This window comes from Ambystoma mexicanum, chromosome 1q, assembly GCF_040938575.1.
Source record: "Ambystoma mexicanum isolate Mex_15411 chromosome 1q, UKY_AmexF1_1, whole genome shotgun sequence".
NCBI lineage: Eukaryota > Metazoa > Chordata > Amphibia > Caudata > Ambystomatidae > Ambystoma > Ambystoma mexicanum.
In genome coordinates, this window is record NC_090922.1 from 191,974,172 (window position 1) to 191,994,112 (window position 19,941).

Consider the following 19,941-nt stretch of genomic DNA (forward strand, 5'->3'; position numbering starts at 1 on the left):
TAATAATGCAAAACCGATGTTTATGAAAACATACCAATGTTTTAATAGCTATACATTGTATTAAGGAGTTTTACAAAATATTTAATTTTTTGTTAAAATGTTATCTAAATTACATTGGGTTCCACAAGTTGGGATGTTAATTGAAATGATTTAAAAGGTATTTAGGATTCGGCATCACTTGCTTGTGAAAGAAAAGTAACACTTTGTTAAATTAAATTTCAAGAAGCTCATATTCAGCTGAGAATCTTGTTTTTTTTCTTACAGTTGTTTGAAAAGGGCCGAAATTCTATATTTTGTGGCAGAATAATTAGCCTACTTCACTGTAAAAGCGTCACATATTTTCACGTCACTGACAGACACACCTGCTTATTGGGTTAGGTATTTTGAGAAATCATAGAGCTGCAGGAACTTTCGGTCTATAATTGGCCAGTTAGAATCGGGTGACAATAGTTCTCTTTGTAATCTAAACCCTGAGGCAGGATGGGTGGAGCACTTGACCGAAACCTTTGGAGATCCGGGGCACACGATCACCAGTGGTAGAGCAAGCGGGCCTTGGATGCTGTCATTTGATGAAGAGGATATAAAAGATTTAATTCTGAAATCCTCCACATCAAGGGCAGCAGGTCCAAACGGCCTCACATATCAAATTCTAAAAAGCGAGCCAAAACTATGGTCTTGGTTACTTTTCTGTCTCTTTGAAGAGATTTTGGAGAGTCGTGTGTTTCCGACATCTTGGAAAACAGCTTTGGTCATACCTCTCTTTAAGGGAGGGGATCGTCGAGCAGCAATAAACTACTGTCCGATTGCTTTGCTCGACATCGAGAGTAAAATATTTATGACGCTGTTACTAAAGGAAATCTCAGCCTGGGTCGATAATCAGAAGATTCTGTCCCATTTCCAGACTGGCTTCTGAAGAGGCCTGTCAAAAGTTCTAAATGGGCTGATAGTGAACCTGGCAAGTGAGCATACGATGACTAAGGGATCTCTCCCATTGTACGGGGCTTGGGTCGATTTGTCCAAAGCTTTCGACCAAGTCAATGGAAACCTGCTTTGGAACAAACTCAAGAGCTGGGGGATGCCAGATTCGTACTTAGTCATTTTGGAAGAATTGCATAAAGATACCTCCATAAGAGTTAGGTTGGACGAATATGGTCATCTGTCTGAAACCATTAGGGTCGAGAGGGGGTCAGGCAGGGTTGTTTGGGGGCCCCACTATTTTTTAATCTCTTTTTGGCAGACATGGGGATCTTCTTGGAGCCGTCTGCATTGGCCAGCCCAGAGCTAAACGGTAAGAGCGTCCACTGGCTGGCTTACGCGGACGACATTGTCCTGTTGGACAGAACAGCCATAGGTCTGCAGCGACTCTTGACAAAGTTAGGGGAGTATGCAGAACTAAACAATCCTACTGTCAATCCACTCAAGTCAAGAGTCGTGGTCTTCAGGCATCCACAGAGGAAGATTGATTTTGCAAATTGGTTCCTTGGGGGTCAATCGATCGAAAGAGTTGAGGTGATGAAGTACTTAGGCTACAACATCTATGCCTATCCAGCTCGATATAAAGTGGAAGCAGATGTGGCCGTAAAAGCATCTCAGCTGGCATCTCAAATGTTAAAACTGAATGTTAAGTATTGCAAGTTCTCTGTTTTACCATTAATAAAATTCTATCTAGTAAAAGCGGTACCTGTAATTCTCTATGGCTTGGAGACAAAGCCGCTTCTCTGGTCTTCGGACTGGAGTGCGGTGGAGGGTCGAATCCGGAAGAAGTCACTGGGTCTGCCTCATTGCACTCCGGGGTGAAGCCTTAGATTCGAGCTTGGCCTCAAATCATTAAATTGCATGGCAAACTGGAAGCTGGCATCACTTTATAGGGAGGTAATTACGGGAAAGAGATGCACGCTATATGGGATCATCAGATCCCATTTGAATAAATCAAAGTCACCCATATTGTCTGACCTGGAAAAAAGAGGAAAGGAACTGCTGGAGAAAGTAGATCTAGAGGTCAACACCTGTTATGCTTGAGCTAAAACATGGCGCTGGTGCGCAGTGTATTCTGGGAGCACTCAGAGCCATAATGGATATTTACTTCATGCCGCAGTGAAAAGCTGTAATTATTTTGCTGAGAGCTGAATTTACTTTGCTGAAGAAAACATGCTTTCCAAACCTGGTATGCAGTCAAGGACATTCTGCTGGGAAAGCTGGCTTTGTTATGTCTTGTTATGAGTTATGGGACTGTTTTCCGTGGTGCTTGTTCTTAGAGGAGGGAAGCGCTTTGCTCCTTGAGGATACTGTCGGTTGACCCAGCTGGCAACTAACGGTCGCCCATCAATGCGCAAGGGCATTTGCCAGAAGGTTAGGAAATTACCACCCCTTTTTGAGGAGTGCATATATGCGGAACCCCTCAACGGTCAGACGGGACAAGTACAAAGACCTCAGTCGGAGGGGGGACACTTCCGTTCAGCATACTTGTGGGCTGTTGTGTTCTTGGACTGGCTGTCATCAGGGTCTTCCAGCCGCTTCTGGCGATATGAGGGATTCAGTTACGCCCACAGTGATGTATTTTCTTTTGAATTCTCTGTCTTTTCTGTGATTTATTTCTGTGTTATCACTCATTGCTTCCAAGCGTTGAATAAATAGCTGTATAAGTGCTCATTATTTTCTAAGAGTGTGTGTGGTTGTAAGTCATTGCGTCGTCTACCTGCGTTTAAAGTATTGGCTCTGCAATTGCATTGGTGATTAATGACTTTCCGTGCACTCTGGGCGAGCAATACAATACGGCGCTGTAAGCAGGATATTTGTGATGAATTGTTCCAAATATTAAAGAATCTGTTTGAACGCAGATAGGCTTTGTTTACATTGCAAGCAAAAGTAATTTGGCAGTGAGTGTTGAACTGTGTTAATCTGTTTTATTTCTTGTTGGTGTGTGCGTGCCTTCGCGAGTGACTGCAGTGTGGAAAGGAAAAAAATATATAGATATAAAGAGGTTTTGTGCAGTATTGCAATGATGAATAGTTTGTTCAGGAAAAACAGCGTTCCCGCTGGCGGTGAATGTTCTGATGTTATCATTCCAGGCTGGGCTAAGAGCCCATATGATAAATTGGCCCAGGTGTGGGCATGCGGTGAAACATGGGATCAGGGATTGGGAGTTGCTGATCCGTCTGATGTAATGTTGTGCTTACAACAAGTTTCAGTGGAAAGGGGAAGGGAATGCACTGCGCTGGGTAGGTGGGGTTGGGTCCTCCTGCATGCCTATAGGAAAATACATCAAAGGAATTTGGAAATGAAAAATGAGATTTTGCGATTGGAAAGAGAGCTGGCTGCAGAAAGGCAGACTGCGTTAATGCAGCAGATTCAAATGAAACTTTTTAAAGATAAGGCTGACACATACCAGGCCGTAGCCGAGAGGGCAGCAGTCAGAATAGCCCGGTATAAGTATAGGAAAAGACAGGGAGGGGTCAACCAAAGTAAGGTGGCAGCTGTAATCGCTACCGCCGGTGTGGACTGGGATCCGGATAATTGGGATGGTGACATTTTTGACTCAACCAGTCCAGAGAGTAGTTCAGCAAATGAGTCAGACCCCAAAACGGAAATTAAGCAGAAGACAGTGGTTGCTAAGCCAGTTAGAAGACGGCGAGCCAGGCCCCACCTGCAGAATCCTGCAGGCGGGTTGTGGATTTAACCACACTGGAGGATTACACCCAGCAGGAGGTTGGGAAATTATTACCCGTTTGAGGCAAAAATCAGGGGAACCTTTATTGACATGGGTGGTGAGGTTGCTAGATGGAGGCGCTGCGGGGCTGTTGTAGATTCCACGGACTCACCGCGTTTTCTACCCTTTTCAACTGACACCAACGTACAGGAGGTCTTAAGGGCAGGGCCGCCCCCTGATGAGAATGGGCACGATTATTGGTGTCTTTGCGAACCTAGCAGCCCAAGCATGTAACCGTAAATACTCCATTACCACAGATTGGCCTAGCGAGGAAACAAAGTGATATACTTTGAAAGAGGCAATTCAAAAGGTCAGAGAGCATGCTATGAAAGAGGCAATTCACGTAGATGCTCCAGGACACAGGGGGGCCATGCCGCTCTCAGTTTCAACTAGAAATATGGTGATCAGAACTGCGCCACCCGCATACAAAAGTGTCATTATGACTTTGCTCGTAGGTATGACGGGCAAACCCACTGATGAGGTAGTGGATGCCATTCGGCAACTGGCAGATTTAGGGGAGTGGGACAAGAGTGATGACAAGCCACGAGAGAGAGAGGGGCGTAGTGAGAGAAGAACTGAAGGCAGGAGGCAAGATAGTAGAGACTCCCGATTGTCCAGAAAGGACATGTTTTTGGCTTTGTTAAAAGATGGTGTGCCACGAGAAGAAATTGATGGCATTGAAACTAGCATAATGTATGAATTATGCAAAAAAAGAGGGCTTGCAGCCAAAGAGCGCTATAAAGAGGTTAAGAAACAGGTAGTGACGAAGCCACAGGGGGACACCTCACCTTCCGCTCCTCCTGAGGAAGAACACGAAGAAGGGTCTATGGGGACACCTTCCCCGTACCAGCCAACATGCGCTGATTTGAGGAAGGTGGTGAGTGCAATGCTAGAGGCAGAGTCAAGTCACACTCATTCAAAATTTGACTAGGGTTACGCCCAAGCTCCAGCAGCGTCTGCTCGCATAAAAGTTGATAGGCGGCTCCATATTAATGTTAAGATTTTTTGGGGGCCAGGAAATACGCAAGGGGTGAGAGCATTGATAGACACCGGGGTGGAGGCCTCTCTGATTCATGGCAATCCAGCACGATTCAAAGGCAGACAATTTACTATTACAGGTCTCGGGGGAAAGGGGACCCCCGCAGTACAAACTGAAGTGGAGATGAAAATAGGCAATTTGAATAGGCAGAAATACCAAGTGTTCATTGTCCCGATACCTGAGTACATAATTGGCTTTGACATTCTGGAAGGGTTAACTTTGGGACTGGGAGGTAAAACGTACCAGTTTGGGGTGAGTGCATTGATCTGCACACCCATTACCATAGGCAAATTGAAGATGCCCCCAGTGCAAGTGCCTGTGGCAACCAAGCGGGTAGCAATGAAGCAATACCGCATTCCTGGGGGGCACAAGGAAATTTCAGACACCATCAAAGGGTACGTGGAGGCGGGTGTGTTACGCCCTATCACCACCGCATGGAACAATCCTCTCTGGCCTATTAAAAAGGGGGATGGGTCTTGGAGGATGACGGTGGATTACCGTGAGTTGAATAAACACACTCCTCCCTTAGTGCCCGCGGTCCCAGATGCCATTACCTTGATTGAGAATGTCCAAAAGTTTGAGGGGACTTGGTATGCAGTGGTAGATTTAGCCAATGCATTTTTCTCAGTGCCAATTGCTGAAGAGTGCCAAGAGCAGTTTGCATTTTCTTGGAGCGGGCGTCAGTACACCTTTACAAGGTTACCCATGGGGTACATACATAGCCCGACTATCTGTCACCGGCTGGTGGCAGAGCACTTAGACAAGATACAGTGTAAACCTGACATACAAATCTCTCACTACATTGATGATACTTTGATTCAGGGCAAGGATGAGCGCAGTGTACAAAACCAGTTAGAAGTCATTATGGAAGGATTGAAGAAGGAAGGGTGGGAGATTAACCCGAATAAAATTCAAGGCCCAGCTGAAACAGTGATATTCCTAGGGATTCAGTGGCATAATGAGCATCGAGAAATGGTGCTGAAGACCCGACAGAAAATACTTGAGTTCACCACTCCAATGAACAAAAAGCAAGCTCAGCAGTTTATAGTGCTGTTTGTGTTTTTAGACAGCACATTCCCCATTTAGGGCAGATACTGCCCACCCTCTACAAAGTGACACGAAAGAAATATGAGTTTCAGTGGGGGGAAGAGCAGCAGAAAGCATTTGATTTGGCGAAAGAAACCGTGCAGCAGGTGCTTGATCTATGGCCATTGAAGGAAGGCGAAGTGGAATTGAATGTGTCTGTACAAGACAATTATGCTAACTAGAGTGTGTGGCAGAAACAGGACAGGAAACATGTGCCATTGGGGTTCTGGAGTCGTAAGTTACCCGATGCTGGTAACTCATACACTCCGCTTGAGAAGCAGTTGCTGGCATGTTATTGGGCCCTTGTTGATACCGAGCAAATGACGGTGGACCATGATGTATTGATGAGGCCAGAAATACCGATTATGCAATGGGTACTGAGCTTTCCTAAAACACATAAAATAGGACATGCTCAAGAAGCCAGCATAATTAAATGGAAATGGTACATTCAAGACAGAGCCAAATCAGGGAAGGGTGGAGTTGCGAAATTACATGAGCAAGTAGCCAACATACCGCCCTCAGATTACATACCACTGGAAGTGCCTGAAAAACGCGTGTCTCCCGTGAAATGGGGAGCACCTTATGGCGATTTGACCGTGGACCAGACAGAGCATGCCTGGTTCACGGATGGCTCAGCCCGATATGTGGTAACTGAGCGATACTGGAAAGCAGTGTCATACAATCCCAAGACAAAAAAGATTTTGACAACGTCAGGGAAAGGGAAGAGCAGTCAGTTTGCAGAGCTTTACGCAGTTTACCAGGCATTGAAACAAGAGACCCCTGGTCGATGTCATTTGTACACGGACTCATGGTCAGTGGCGAATGGGTTGGCGATGTGGTTGCCAACCTGGCAAAAGAATGGGTGGAAGATTCATTCAAAAGAGTTGTGGGGAAAAGAACTGTGGCAAGATATTGCAGAAATGTTATCACAAAGTGAAGTCACTGTGTATCATGTGGACGCGCATTGTGCTACAGACTCATTATAACGTTGGTTTAATTCTGTTGCAGATGAACACACCAAGATTTCATCTGTGGATGCGGAGGCTCAGGAAGACGATTTGGAGGGTTTGGCCAAGTGGGCTCACCAGAAATGTGGGCACCTTGGAGAAAAGGCTACTATCAGGTGGGCACAAGCTCGAGGAATCAGTATTCCTTTAGAGGTAGTGAAAACGATCATTTTGCAATGTCCAGTGTGCCAACACCAACAGCATAGGCCTATCCCTCAGATTGTTCGGGGTACATTGCAAAGAGGAAAACTACCAGGTCAAATTTGGCAGATTGATTATATCGGTCCCCTCCCAATCAGTAAAGGTTGTCAGTATACATGCACTATTGTGGATACATACTCAGGATACATGATGGTTTTGCTGTGCAAGCGTGCCACACAACTGAACACCATTAGGTTGTTAGATCAGATCATATTGCATTACGGAGTGCCCTTGCAGATTCAAAGTGACAATCGGTCACACTTCAAAGGCAAATTGATACAAGAATATTGTCAGGAAAAGAGCATCGAGTGGCTCTACCATGTGCCTTATTACCCTGCCGCTTCAGGGCTGATTGAACGAATGAATGGGTTGTTGAAAGAACAGCTGAGCAAATCTGGAGACGGCAGTTTGGCAGGCTGGCGTGATTGTGTGTTTGATGCGGTGCAAGTGCTAAACAATAGGCCTGTGAATGAGCATGAAACTCCTTTGATGCGGCTAATGACTCCTACTTTACAGATTCAACCCAATTCAGTCAGAGAAACCCTATTGTACTGGGAAAATACCCCAGGTTCTTTAGTTCCCTATTGGGCGACTCCAGAGTCAGCAGGGGTAGACTTGCATTCCCATGAGGAAATCAGATTAGACCCAAGAGGGATGGTTGTAATTGAAACAGGGATTGGAGTACAAATTCCCCCAGAGCATATGGGATGGATTGCCCCTAAATCTGGCCTAGCATCGAAGGGAGTTTGAGTGTTGGGAGGGGTAATTGATGCCGATTACCAAGGTGAGTTCAAAGTCATCCTGATGAATAGTGGGGACCAAATGTTACCGATCCACAAGGGCGATTGGGTGGCCCAACTGATTATTATCCCCGTTAAGTTGTCTATGATTAAGAAGGGGGAGCCTCCTACAGTGTTAACTACCCGTGGAGATCGTGGTTTTGGCTCTTCAGACAGTATGGTACCGGGTGCGAAAGTGTGGGTGGAAAGGCCGAGTGGCCCACCAGTGCCCACAGATGTCATTGCATCAGGCAAAGACCAAGTAGTTTTAGTAATGGAGCCCGGTAGAAAGAAATGGCAATATGTGCCCGCAGACAAATGTTACCTGAGAGAGTGATATACAACACTGATATCTCTTTTCTGGGTTTGCCTTGTAGATCCTGTGTCTGGCTGGTGTAATGGTGGTACTAAATGGACTCGGTTCGGGAGAGTTAAACGGCATGCTGCTACCAATGAAGAATGTCACATCTGTTCCAGCGATCAAGGAAAAACTGATAATGATGAGTAATGATGTCCAAAAGCAGCCCTATGCTGATGCCGAAAAGCCAGACAGACCAAAGACATGGATTCGTGAAATGCGGCAAACACGTCAGGCGCAAGTGAAAACAACGTTGATGCCAGTTATGCGAGAGGCGTCTTCAGGACAGCGAAAACATGCTCCCATGATCACCCAAACGGAGAATATGTGGACATACCTGGCACAACAGGTGCTCAACATTACGCACTTTTGCCTTACTGACGTGCCCAATGCTGAAGCCCTACTGACTACGTGCTTAGTAGCAGTACCAACGCCAGTTCCGGTTCTAACGCATATTTTCGGCGTCACGCACAATGATTCTTTGGTTCAAGATTCCGATATCAGGCAATCCTTTTCCGTCTATGAGTACTGCTGGTTTTGCAGGAAACAGATCGCAAATGGAGAAATTTGACACCTATTATAACCTATAATATAACTCCAGGTTGATGTGTGTTACCTTATGACATGCAATGCAAAAGAAATTGGCAAATGCCAACAGCTCAATTTAACCAAACAGCAACATCAAACTGTGTTCGAGAAACAATTGTGTTCGCGAGTTCCACGCACATGTACCAGTGTGAATAACACTATGGCCCTCATTCCGACTCAGGCGTTAAGGGGTTTACGGCGCCGTAAACGCCGCCGACACTTAACGCCTGATTACAAGGTTCCCTTTGCGGGATGGCTTTTAACGGCTGCTTTTTGCAGCCGTTAAAAGCCATGCCGCAAAGGGACCTTGGCGATAATTACGGCACCGTAATTTACGGTGCCGTAATTATCGCCTTTCCCCATTCCCATTATGCCCTATGGGGCAAAAATGGGAATGGGGAAGGGTAAAATGGGAAATGGGGATTTACCGCCCCACTCACCTTGGAATGGAGCGGTAAATCCACCAACCACCATGGCGTAAATATAGTTTACGCCATGGTGGTAAGGGTACGACCCAGGCGGTAACTTACCGCCTGGGTCGTAATGAGGCCCTATGTCTTGTAATCATACAGTGATAGCTGCCAGTCATCTTAATCATGTGAAACTTCCAACAGGATGGCTCTTTTCATGTGGCCACATCACATACACTTATATTCCAGCTAACATTTCCGGAGGACCATGTGCCTTAACTCGATTAGGACTAATGATGTTCCCTTTACACCCAGCGATATCTCTAGGCAAAAGGTCGACTTTTGAGTCTGTGGGTCTATCCCCCGATTGTGATTCACATGTGCATTTGCTATCAGAAGCTGAGGTTCTAGCATTAACCCTTTCATTAGTGGGAGTTTGGGGTTTAGCTGCTGGGGGTTACAAATCTTTGATCAAATTAGCATGTTTAGTAGTCAAAGGACTCAATCATACTTCTCAGGCATTAGAAGAGTTACTCCTTGATAGCAAAGTTATTAGAAAAGCAACTTTGCAAAACAGGGCTGCTGTTGATTATCTATTGCTAAAGCATAATTTAGGTTGTAACACAGTTGAAGGTATGTGTTGTTTCAATCTAAGTGACCATTCACGATCCATTGAAAGTCATATTTGAGGTTTGAGGGATTTCATTTCTCAAGTGTCCCAAGATCATAATGGGAATTGGTGGGATTGGTTATTTTCATGGATTTCTGATATTGGGGGTACACTGCGTTACGCTTTTGCTTGTATTTGCATTATATTAGCTATCATAATAGCTCGTAGCGGGTTCCCGCAAGCCGACCTCGTAATGGGGCGGTAAGGGGTTGATGGCTCTGGTACCTTTACCAGCGCTGTTAACCCCTTACCGCCTACCTCGTAATGACCCCCAATGATATCCCGTGTACTTAATAAATGATAAGGATGACTTGTACTAGGGGTAGGCATAAGTTGTCCACCTGACTGTAGAGATTGAATCACAACCCAACCCCTTATAGAAAGTATACTTAGATATTCCCCTCGTAGGTTTTTCTTGTTTGCCACATAGTATGACCTCTCATATGACAAACCTTTAGTATATAAATGAGATTTTTTATGAAATTTACAAGCAAGCTTGTGCGACATCCGTTGTAACTCCCTGTTTTAGACAATTCATAATAAAACAGTCGGATGAGACTTTGCTAACTTCCTGAGTCAGTCTGATTATCTGGTGTAAGAGTTATTCTGCATTCCATCCTCTGCATGACATGTTACTGATTAAGGACCATAAGCTCATTATTAAGACATGTATTGGAGTCCAACTCGTTCCCAGCATCCTGAAGAGTAGCCTATATAATTCTAATTAATAAAGGGGGAGAGGTCGATGCCCCAAAATTGTAGGCTTATTAGCATATTAGATGCTTATAACAAAATGTTTGCTTCCTACTTGCTACAGCACTTGGAAGCATGGTCTAATGAGTTGGGAATCCTCAAGAAGTGGCAAACTGGGTTTAGGAGGAATATGTCTACTTCATTCAATGGATTTATGCTGAAATGTATTCAGTTGCTGGTCTTGTGGAAAAAGTATGAGTCCATTTTTGTGGCCACTGGTGACCTCATTGCAGCATTTGATGCTCTGAACAAGAAGCTTTTGTGGTAAAAGCTGCATCACTGGTGTCTGTTAAAGTTGATAATAGGATTACACGAGCATTCAGTAGTCCGTGTGAGTTTGAATCAGAGTGGAGCATTGTCTAGAAGTATTCCAACTTAGAGGGGTCAGACATGGGGGCATTTTAGCTGCCTCATTCAGTTTGTAGAGACGGCAGTGAGAAGCATATACGCCTTCACAGTACGAGTACATGAGGAAGTGGAACCTCACAGAACACAAGCAACACGGCTATGAGCAAGAGCCCTGAGGATGGAGAATCGCTCCAAAATGCATAGGCATTGAGGTCAAGCCATGTTCTGTCTGAGGAAATTCTTCCTATAGTAACTGCTTTACATTGAATAAGAATATCCGTTACAATTGGATAAATAAAAAGAAAAATATTTATTTATAGTAAAGAAACATGAATGACTGATTTGTTACAAGACTGAGTAAACGGATCGTAAAGAAACACAAAAGAATTAGGCTTGCACCGAGCCATTACGAGAGCACCGGACTTAGCTGGGTGAGATCATCCAGCTTCTTGTGTATTTCTGTATTGTCTGGTGTTTTAGGAGAAAAATCTACACATTCAATAATAAGGTGGTGCCCACCTCTACTTGGCTTCGCATTTTAGCCTGCTGTCATTTCAATCTGTATATGTCCGATTTGGGAGATTATCTGGACCCAGTTGCATTTGTCTCACCTAAATTGAACAACCTTTCCATCTCCTGGTTAAGTTATGCAGACGATTTTCTCCACTTTGACAGCACAGAAATTGGGTTGCAATGCCTTATAACTGTCTTCCTGAAATTTGTTAATCACAATTTATTGGTGATCAATCCACAAAGGTCCAAGGTATTACATAGTGCTCTGGAAACAAATCGACCAGCTTTCAATGGCGTGTTGCATCAGAGCCCTTGGAGAAGGTCAATATACCTTGGTTTTCCAATTTTAGCCAGGCCGCATAAAACTCAGATATGAGAATGGTTAAGAAGGGTGGTAGCACTATCGGTGCAGATGATTCGCGTGGATGCACAATATGGTCAATTCCCCCTGCTCCCCACCCTGAGATTTTACGAAGGGAAAATTGTAGCTAAGGCCCTCCATGGATTTGATGTGCTCCCTTTTTGGGCGATTTACTTGCTGTCCACATTGGAAGGACTTATGTGGTTGAGGTTTTAGGGGTTCAGATGTCCTTCCCCCTGGTGGCTATCCAATATGAACTGGGGATTACTTCTTTGACTGCCACAGTGAATTTGAAAATCTTATCTTTATATTGTAAGATAATCAGTCCTTTGGAGAAGTCCTGGTATGACGATTTGTATTTTGCTAGTCAATCAACAAACGTGAATTTTTAAAATGATTTTGTGTCCTTTTGTATCACATTATTGAGTTCTTTAGGGCTTAAGGTATTTCATCTTATTCAAAACCTGCTGAAGGTGAAGAATTTTTTGTATGATCAGGACTGGATTCAGGTCATGGACCAATTCCATGACTATGAGTCATTAGACCACCTCAAGTATCACCATAAGTGCTCCTTTTCTCAGTATTTATGCGGACCGAACAACAAGAAGGCAGGTTTTGAGATTTAGGTGGAATCTGTGCTTGACTAATCAAATTAAATTGAGATATGGTCAAATCCAGAGTGAGAACATCCAGTGGAGATTCTATAAACTGGGGGGAAATGTTTAAACTTCATATCATCTGTTGATTACCTGTCCCGTCCTTTGTGCAAATCGGCAGCGTTACTTTGGGAAAAATGTTTACCATCGCTATCCAGGATGGGAGGTTAACATTTGGAGGGATTGATTGGAGGAGAGAACCTGATCAAAAATTATTCAAATGCTGGGGTTTGTTAGAAATCTGACGCTAGAGGATAGTAATGCTCAAGAATGAAGGTGAGCACAATAAATAAGTTTCATCATGTTATGTAGATATGATCATTGGAAGGTCTGCCCTTATTTTGGTTTCTGCTTTTCTCCCAATCAAGTAATAGACCTCTGTTTTATGACTTTGAAAATATTTTAGCAAGTACATTTTATGGAAAAGGTTTTATGGAAGAAATTTGTTATAACTTTTCTATAATTGTATTAATTGTGATTAATTATTTTATTGTTTTTTTAATTGTAATGAATTGTCCTGAAATTGTAATGAAATGTTTTGAATTTGTATATTGATCTTATAGTCTGTGAATCTTGTTAAAGGTTATCGATTAACCAAAAAACTATTTAAAAAAGACAACCTGCTTACACACTTGATTCCAAAGAAAGGAATAATATTCTTCTTGGCTTTGCTGCTAAAAACTCCAAATTAAAGACTAAACTTCACCTTCACTGAAGAGGTTAGCAGTAATGACACGTTCTGTACTCCATCTTCATCGAAATGAAGGGAACAATACTACCTCTTCAACTTCCCCAAGATAAGGAAACCACTTCAGGTAAATTTTATTGAATAGGTTGTGCAAAAATAAGAATGTGCATTATTTTCAAAAGCGGAATATGCATTTCTATGAAAGAACTTTAACCTGATGCAAATTTGGTGGATTATTTTGTGGAAAAATATGAGTCTTTGCATTCTTTTTTGCCTGCAAAAGCTTTAACTAGTTGTTAAATGTGAGCATTTCACTTAGAAGCGACTTGTATATTTAAAGATTGTTTATAAACATTCTGACTAAAATTGCTGTAAGTTTTCCATACAATCTTTCATTTATAAATGTAAATTTTTGAAATGCCTAAATACTTTTGAGAAATGTTGTGGTAGAGCATTACAATTTCCATAAAAAAATGTATGTCTTTATATCTTTTCAAAAATGTTTTGGTTGTTTGCTGAATACTTCTGTTTAATTAACAATTTTTTTCCGCAAGACTTTAAAGGTGCACTGTTAGAGTAAAGAGCAAAAGAGAAAACACATTTGCAAATCTGTGAAATTGTGGCATTTCCAATTGAACTGAATTTTACCTGTGGAAAAAAAACACCAGCACATCTTTAGCCCTTACCTGTAATTAGGGATGTTTTCTAAAAATACCACTACTAGAACGTCCTCATGTTGGTAGAACATTCGGGAGCAGGCCATCTCAATCTCCAGCCTGCACCAGTCGCTGTTGAGGTACCGACTGCTGACAACACAGAGGGTCTTCCTGCTGCTGTTAATGGCATTCTGTACACTATCGATGTAAAATTCACCAGGTAGGAAGTCTCTGGGCTTGAAACAGAGGCGGTACTTCTGTGGGCCTTTCTCTTCCAGGTGAAACAGTACATTCTCCATGACCCAACCTTCATCTTCAGCACAGCAGGAGACAAAGGCATCGTAAAGATGATGAGGTCTGGCTTCCTTCCGGAATTTCGTTTCACACCAGGCTCTCATCATGCAGTATGAATAAATCAGCACCCATCTCAACTTGACAGTAAGTATAGTGACCAGCATGGTGGCCAGTGTGACAGTAAATGTACAAAGGAAGATGACCATTGCAATGTCATTGTTGCAGAAGGACAGATCCTGTTCTGTAAAATTGATTGCACCCTCAAAACTGCCAAAGCATCTGATGGAGCGGATTAAGGGGACTTGCACACTGGGGTTGGCAATGGACCAATTCTGGAACCAGTAGTTCTCGCATGCACACAACAGAGGATTCATGTTGACATCCAAGTAAGTCAGGGCAGTGAGATTGGCAACCAAAGTTTCACTGATGTTCGTCAGAGTGTTATCCCTCAAAGACAAGCTCTCCAAAGAGGCCAGATTGATAAAAGCATCTTCAGGAAGATCTTTAATGGAGTTGCTTTCCAGTTTAAGATACCTGAGCTTCCTGGTATCCTTAAGTAGATCAGAGCTGAAATGAAGTAAGCCATATGGGTACAGATCAGATATGTCCAGCTCTGTGATGTTGACAAGTGGATGCAATGAGATATTCTTTAAAAGTATGCTTGGGTTACCCCGCAAATTCAGAATTTCAAGGTTCTGTAGCCCTTCAAAGAAATGGGTCATGCCACCAATGGGCTCATTTGTCTCCTGATAGCTCAGATCTAGCTGCTTTAGGGACCTCAGTTCCTTAAACGGGCTGGGCATCTGAAACTTGTTCCATGTCAGCTTGTTTTTACTCAGATCTAACCGGGTAAGGGCTCTAAGGTATTGGAATCTCTGAGGGTCTAGCTTATATAAGCGATTATGTGCGAGAGAGAGGTAGCGGAGGGAGGAGAGGCCCCTGAATCCTTGTGGTTTGATAGATGAGATCTTATTCCCTGCTAGAAGAAGAATTTCAAGTCTGTAAATTTTTTGAAACGTACGCTGATTTATCACAGTTAGGCTGTTGCTGCTCAAATCCAAAATATTAAGGTTTCTAACATATGTGAACGTGTCCCTGGCTAGACTCGCAAGTTTGCAATTGCATAGCGTCAGGTTCTTAAGTTTTGGCAGGCCAAGAAATCCTTTTGGTGTAAGATGTGTCAAGTAATTTTTAGAGAGGTCCAGGTGCTGGAGATTCTTCAATTCTCTGAAAACAAATGCTACAAGATCATTGATCTGGTTACGTTCAAGGACCAGGGTGTGCAGATCTGATAAATTAGAAAATGCCCCAGCATCAATCTGCTTTATGTTGCACTTGCTGAGGTAAAGGGCTTCAAGAGATTCAAAAGACTTAAATGCATTCTTTCCCAGGGTTGCAAAATGGCTAGTAGACAAGTCGAGAGTTTGGAGATTGCTGCATTTGCCAATGAAGTTCAGATTATGAGATGCAATTTTAGAGTGTTCAATGTCTAGGATGGTTAATCTTGGCAAAGCACGGAGCAGTTGGCATGTAGAATGCATGTCTTCCCCGAGGGGTGGATGCATGCTTGACCAGTGGAAAGCAGTGAGGTTGGTCTGAGGGAACTGTAGGATTTGCGATATTTTCAGGGGGTTCTCATCAAACACCACCTCTTCTAGGTTGTGCACATTGAGAAAGGAGCTAACATTTACGGCAGTCATGTTGTTGCGAGTTAAGTCTAGAAACTGCAGGTTGGGCAGCATGTAGTTCGACAAGTCAAAAAAGGTGATGTTGTTTTTAGACAGGTTTAGGCGCTGGAGCTTTGGCAAAAGGGTTACATTCTGGTCAGTACTCAAGTCTGAAATGTGGTTGGATTGCAGGTTTAGCGTGGACAGTTCTAGTAGGCCTTGAATAGCTTGAGCCACATCTGAAAACTTTGATATGACGTTAAAAGAAATGTCAAGCTCTTGCAGGCTTACCAATGGCTTTAGGGAACTTTCTTGTAGACTGGCTATATCGTTTTTGCTGATATGTAATACCCGGAGACCTAGAAGCTCTGTTAAATCCAAATGATCCAGTGAGAGGATGAGATTGCTGCTCAGGTCAAGAAAGTGGAGTCCTTCAAGGTGCTGGAATGCTCCTTTCTGAATGACATGAATTTTATTATTGGCCAACCTCAACTCCAGGAGCCTGTCTAAGTGGGAAAACACACCCTTTTCCAGAGTTTCAATATTATTGAAGGAGGCATCTAACCAGCTAGTCCTGTTTGGGAGGCGATGGATGGCTGTTGTCAGTTTGATGATGTTCTGTCCTGTGCAATTGGCGCCAACTGTTTCCCTGAAGACGAGGACACACTTGGAGAAGCCATATGCTTCTAGAAGTAAAATATGCACAGTGACTAGCAGGAAACAAGCCAGGAGGCAATTGCTGTTTCGATTTAGTGATTGCATTCTGTCTGAAGGTATATCTTCATTTAATGTGTTGAACGATGGGGTAAGGGTGTTGAACCAGGTCCAGAAAATCTCTCCAAGCTGGTATGAGATTGTTAATCTGTAAAAGAAACCAGAGTTATCACTTTATTTTTAGTAGTTACATAGGATTGTGCATGTGTTGGTACAGTGGGAAGCCCTATGCAATATATTTCCCTCACTCTTTGGCTATGGATGGGTCAAATAATACTTTAACTTATAATTGGATTTTTGTTACAGCACAACCTGCAATTTTGATCTATTTACCAAGAAGGATTTAAAGAGAGTCAATAGATACTGTGTTGGCTACAAATTAGTTCTCCATTGAGGCTGATTGTAAGTTAAGACATGCAAGCAGGGATTTCTAAGAGAGCCTCTTGGATCTGAGGATGGCGGCAAGTTATATTTCAGAGGGAAGTCAATGTGCATAGCCTCAACATCAGCTTGGGCAAAATTCATAGAGGAGACCCCCAGAATCATGCTGTCTGTTTGCCCTCAAACACGACATTTCTTCATTGTTTTTAATAGGCGTATCACAGAATTACAGATATACATCCTATTGAACTCTATTACTAATCTGTTCAAGATAGTTGTACCTTCTACTACACTCACAAAGGTATGCATCCAATGAATTAGTGCCTTTTGACCATCAATATATACGCCTGAACTCTATAGTTGGGATTGATTAATAATTGTGAATTTTACCACTTGGTGTCCTCATTGTTTTTAATGGGAGTGTTACAGAATTAATTACCAAGGCATGAACTCGTTTTAAAAAATTGATTAGCAGAGTTTGCTAATTAAAATGTTCTTGATTAGCAAACTAGCCCATTTGATTAGCAATCTAGTAGCAATATGTTTAATGTTGCCAGAAGTTATTTGTACCCAAGACATAAAAGGAATATCAATGCAGCATGTTGGTGTACCGCTGAAGACAGTGAGAAGAGTCAGGGCATGCAACTTCTTTAAAATTCCACTGGACCTACAGTTCGAGTAACTTAGTTTATCTATTCGACATAAGAGAAATGCACTCGACCCATGGCAATGGTTGACAACATATTGAAATGCGCTTTCAGTAAAATGGTACATGTTACTACAAATCCCTTATGTTTGGCACACTGTTGCCGCGCAGAGACTAGCCATGCACAGTGAAACTTTTATTTGACATTCAGTGCAAACAAAGTAAATGTTAACTAAAAGTGTCAAACATTCCCTGCAAATGGTACTCACCCTTCATTAAATTTACTCGACTATGCGAGTGGGCCATGTGAGATAGCTGCATGAATAGACACAGATAAATATATATATAATACAAAAAATACTCTGAAAACAGTTTGACCAGCTCTCTGTCAGGTGCAAATATATAATGCAATCATAATCATAAAGCAAAGTGAGTTCTGGAGGCTTACAGTGTACATTATTGCAGTAGATCTGTAGATGTACAGACTGGATTGACTGACCTATTGATCACTAATTTGCAGAAACATCTAGTTAGCTTTGTGTATTCATTATGTAAGAGGAAAGAAAGTAAAAGACTAAGCCAAGTGGATGCATAGCAGGAAGAGAACTGGGCAAACTAGTTGGACAATTCTAATTTGCAGCCATCTCACTTTCTGGGTAGCTGGTATAAAGCAGCAGAGCGTTAAGATAGAATGTCAAGGAGTTTAGGGATCAGCTCATGGATGGAGCTCCAGTTTCACAGATGTATGCAACCAGCAGGTCACAGAACTAGGTTTGCCATCCAAAGCATTTCGCCGTATGATAATGTACATTTTCAAAAGTATTTGTGTGTCAATATGATGCATCTTCTCCCAACAAAATAAAATATAGTTAACACTGAGAATTAGATACACTAACCTATACTCTAAAGCATGGAGAGAATGCAGTGTTTTACAGTAGAAATACCATAATTATGCATTATGTCACAACTTACATTTTTGGGAATGGAATTGCATGACTGTCTTTAAAGAATAAATAAACAACACATACTGGTCTGTGTCAGACAGGATATAGTTAGCTTAATAAAAGTATTATCCCGATTACTTCTGGTTTGCAATTTTTTGAAAAACAAAACAATCTTGGCTAGCTCACCCACACAGACCTTTGGCCCTTGTGAGTGGAGTAGATGAGTACTGCTGCACTCTCAGTCCATTAGCCCCTTTGAACTTGCAGTGAACAGAGAAAAGGGGGTGGAGAATGCATTGATACCAAGAGAGGAATTCAGGGTGAGCTGTGTTTTCATTGAACAGGGAAACTTTATTAGCTAGCCTTGGTACACAAGTCTCAATTTAATTAGCAGAGCTACAGAATTGCATAGCAAATTGCTATGCAACACTGCTTATTTAATGCCATCATTACTGACAGGTGCCCTGTTCAACGTAAAAAATTACTACATAGTTCAAGATAGACATATACTCTTCTAGGCTCCTTTAAGGTATGCATTCACTGCAGTGAGGTTCCATGAAAATTAATACATTATTCATTATGTAATATTGATCTACGGTTGTAGAACCCTAACTAAGGTAGATTATTTGTTGACCTATTAATAGGTGGAAACAATCTTCTTTTGAGCACCATGGATCTAACAGACTTGGAGTAAAGAGAAGACACTATCCACCCAGCCTAGTATATGAAGTCAACTAGGGGATTAATGAGTCCTCAATGACAAGCTTTATTATTTACAGTAGAATTAATAAGTATCTATTAGTGACATTTTGACAGTATGCTTACTTTCACTTATTCTCCAGATATGACACGAAGTGTGAAGAAGTAGAAATCATCAAAAGACTCCTGCTCCTGACGAAGGGTTTAAGGCGAAACACGTAAAGCTCATGATTTTATTGTCTGATTATTAAAATAAAGATACAAAAAGGGCCTTAATTGCGAAAAATGTTAGTAAACTGTTTGGCATCAATAGTCATGTTTTTCAGAATGGAGTTTAAATATGGTCATGGTTTCAGTCAACAGTGTACTGGGAGATCATTTCAAATTCTGACCACCAGTACAATTATTTACATGAAATGTAAATGTACTATGTTGTTCCATCATTCGAAGGACTGTTCCATTTCTTTTTTTAAACATCCAGCACTCCATTTTTAATTTCTGACAGAGCAAAATCAAGTGCAACCTACATGGGGTCATGCCATTCATGTCAACAGTATAGTCCTCCTTGTGGATAGCCCAGTAACGGTAAAACACGTGATAGTTAAAAATACTGCATGTTTTACTCTCCAATCTATTATGCGTTTGGTTGCTGAAATGCTGTAAAACTGCTTGCCTTTGTGTGGATGCATGTCCCCAATATTGTCCAAGTGGACAGGTCTCCAAAATGCGGATAAACTATAGTTCGTAGGACTCTAAATGTGCCAATATATTAACATA

General features: G+C 42.3%; 1 protein-coding gene across 4 annotated transcripts in view; it reads right to left on the reverse strand.

Annotated features, from left to right (window-relative positions):
• Nucleotides 1-19,941, reverse strand: part of LOC138526426 (toll-like receptor 13) — a 269,812-nt gene that overhangs the window by 26,456 nt on the left and 223,415 nt on the right. For all 4 annotated transcript variants that reach the window (XM_069637187.1, XM_069637171.1, XM_069637195.1 and 1 more), the window contains one exon: nt 13,850-16,642. In XM_069637187.1, coding sequence (XP_069493288.1) covers nt 13,850-16,542 — 2,693 coding nt within the window. In that variant the 5' untranslated portion in view covers nt 16,543-16,642. The remainder of the gene's footprint in view (nt 1-13,849; nt 16,643-19,941) is intronic.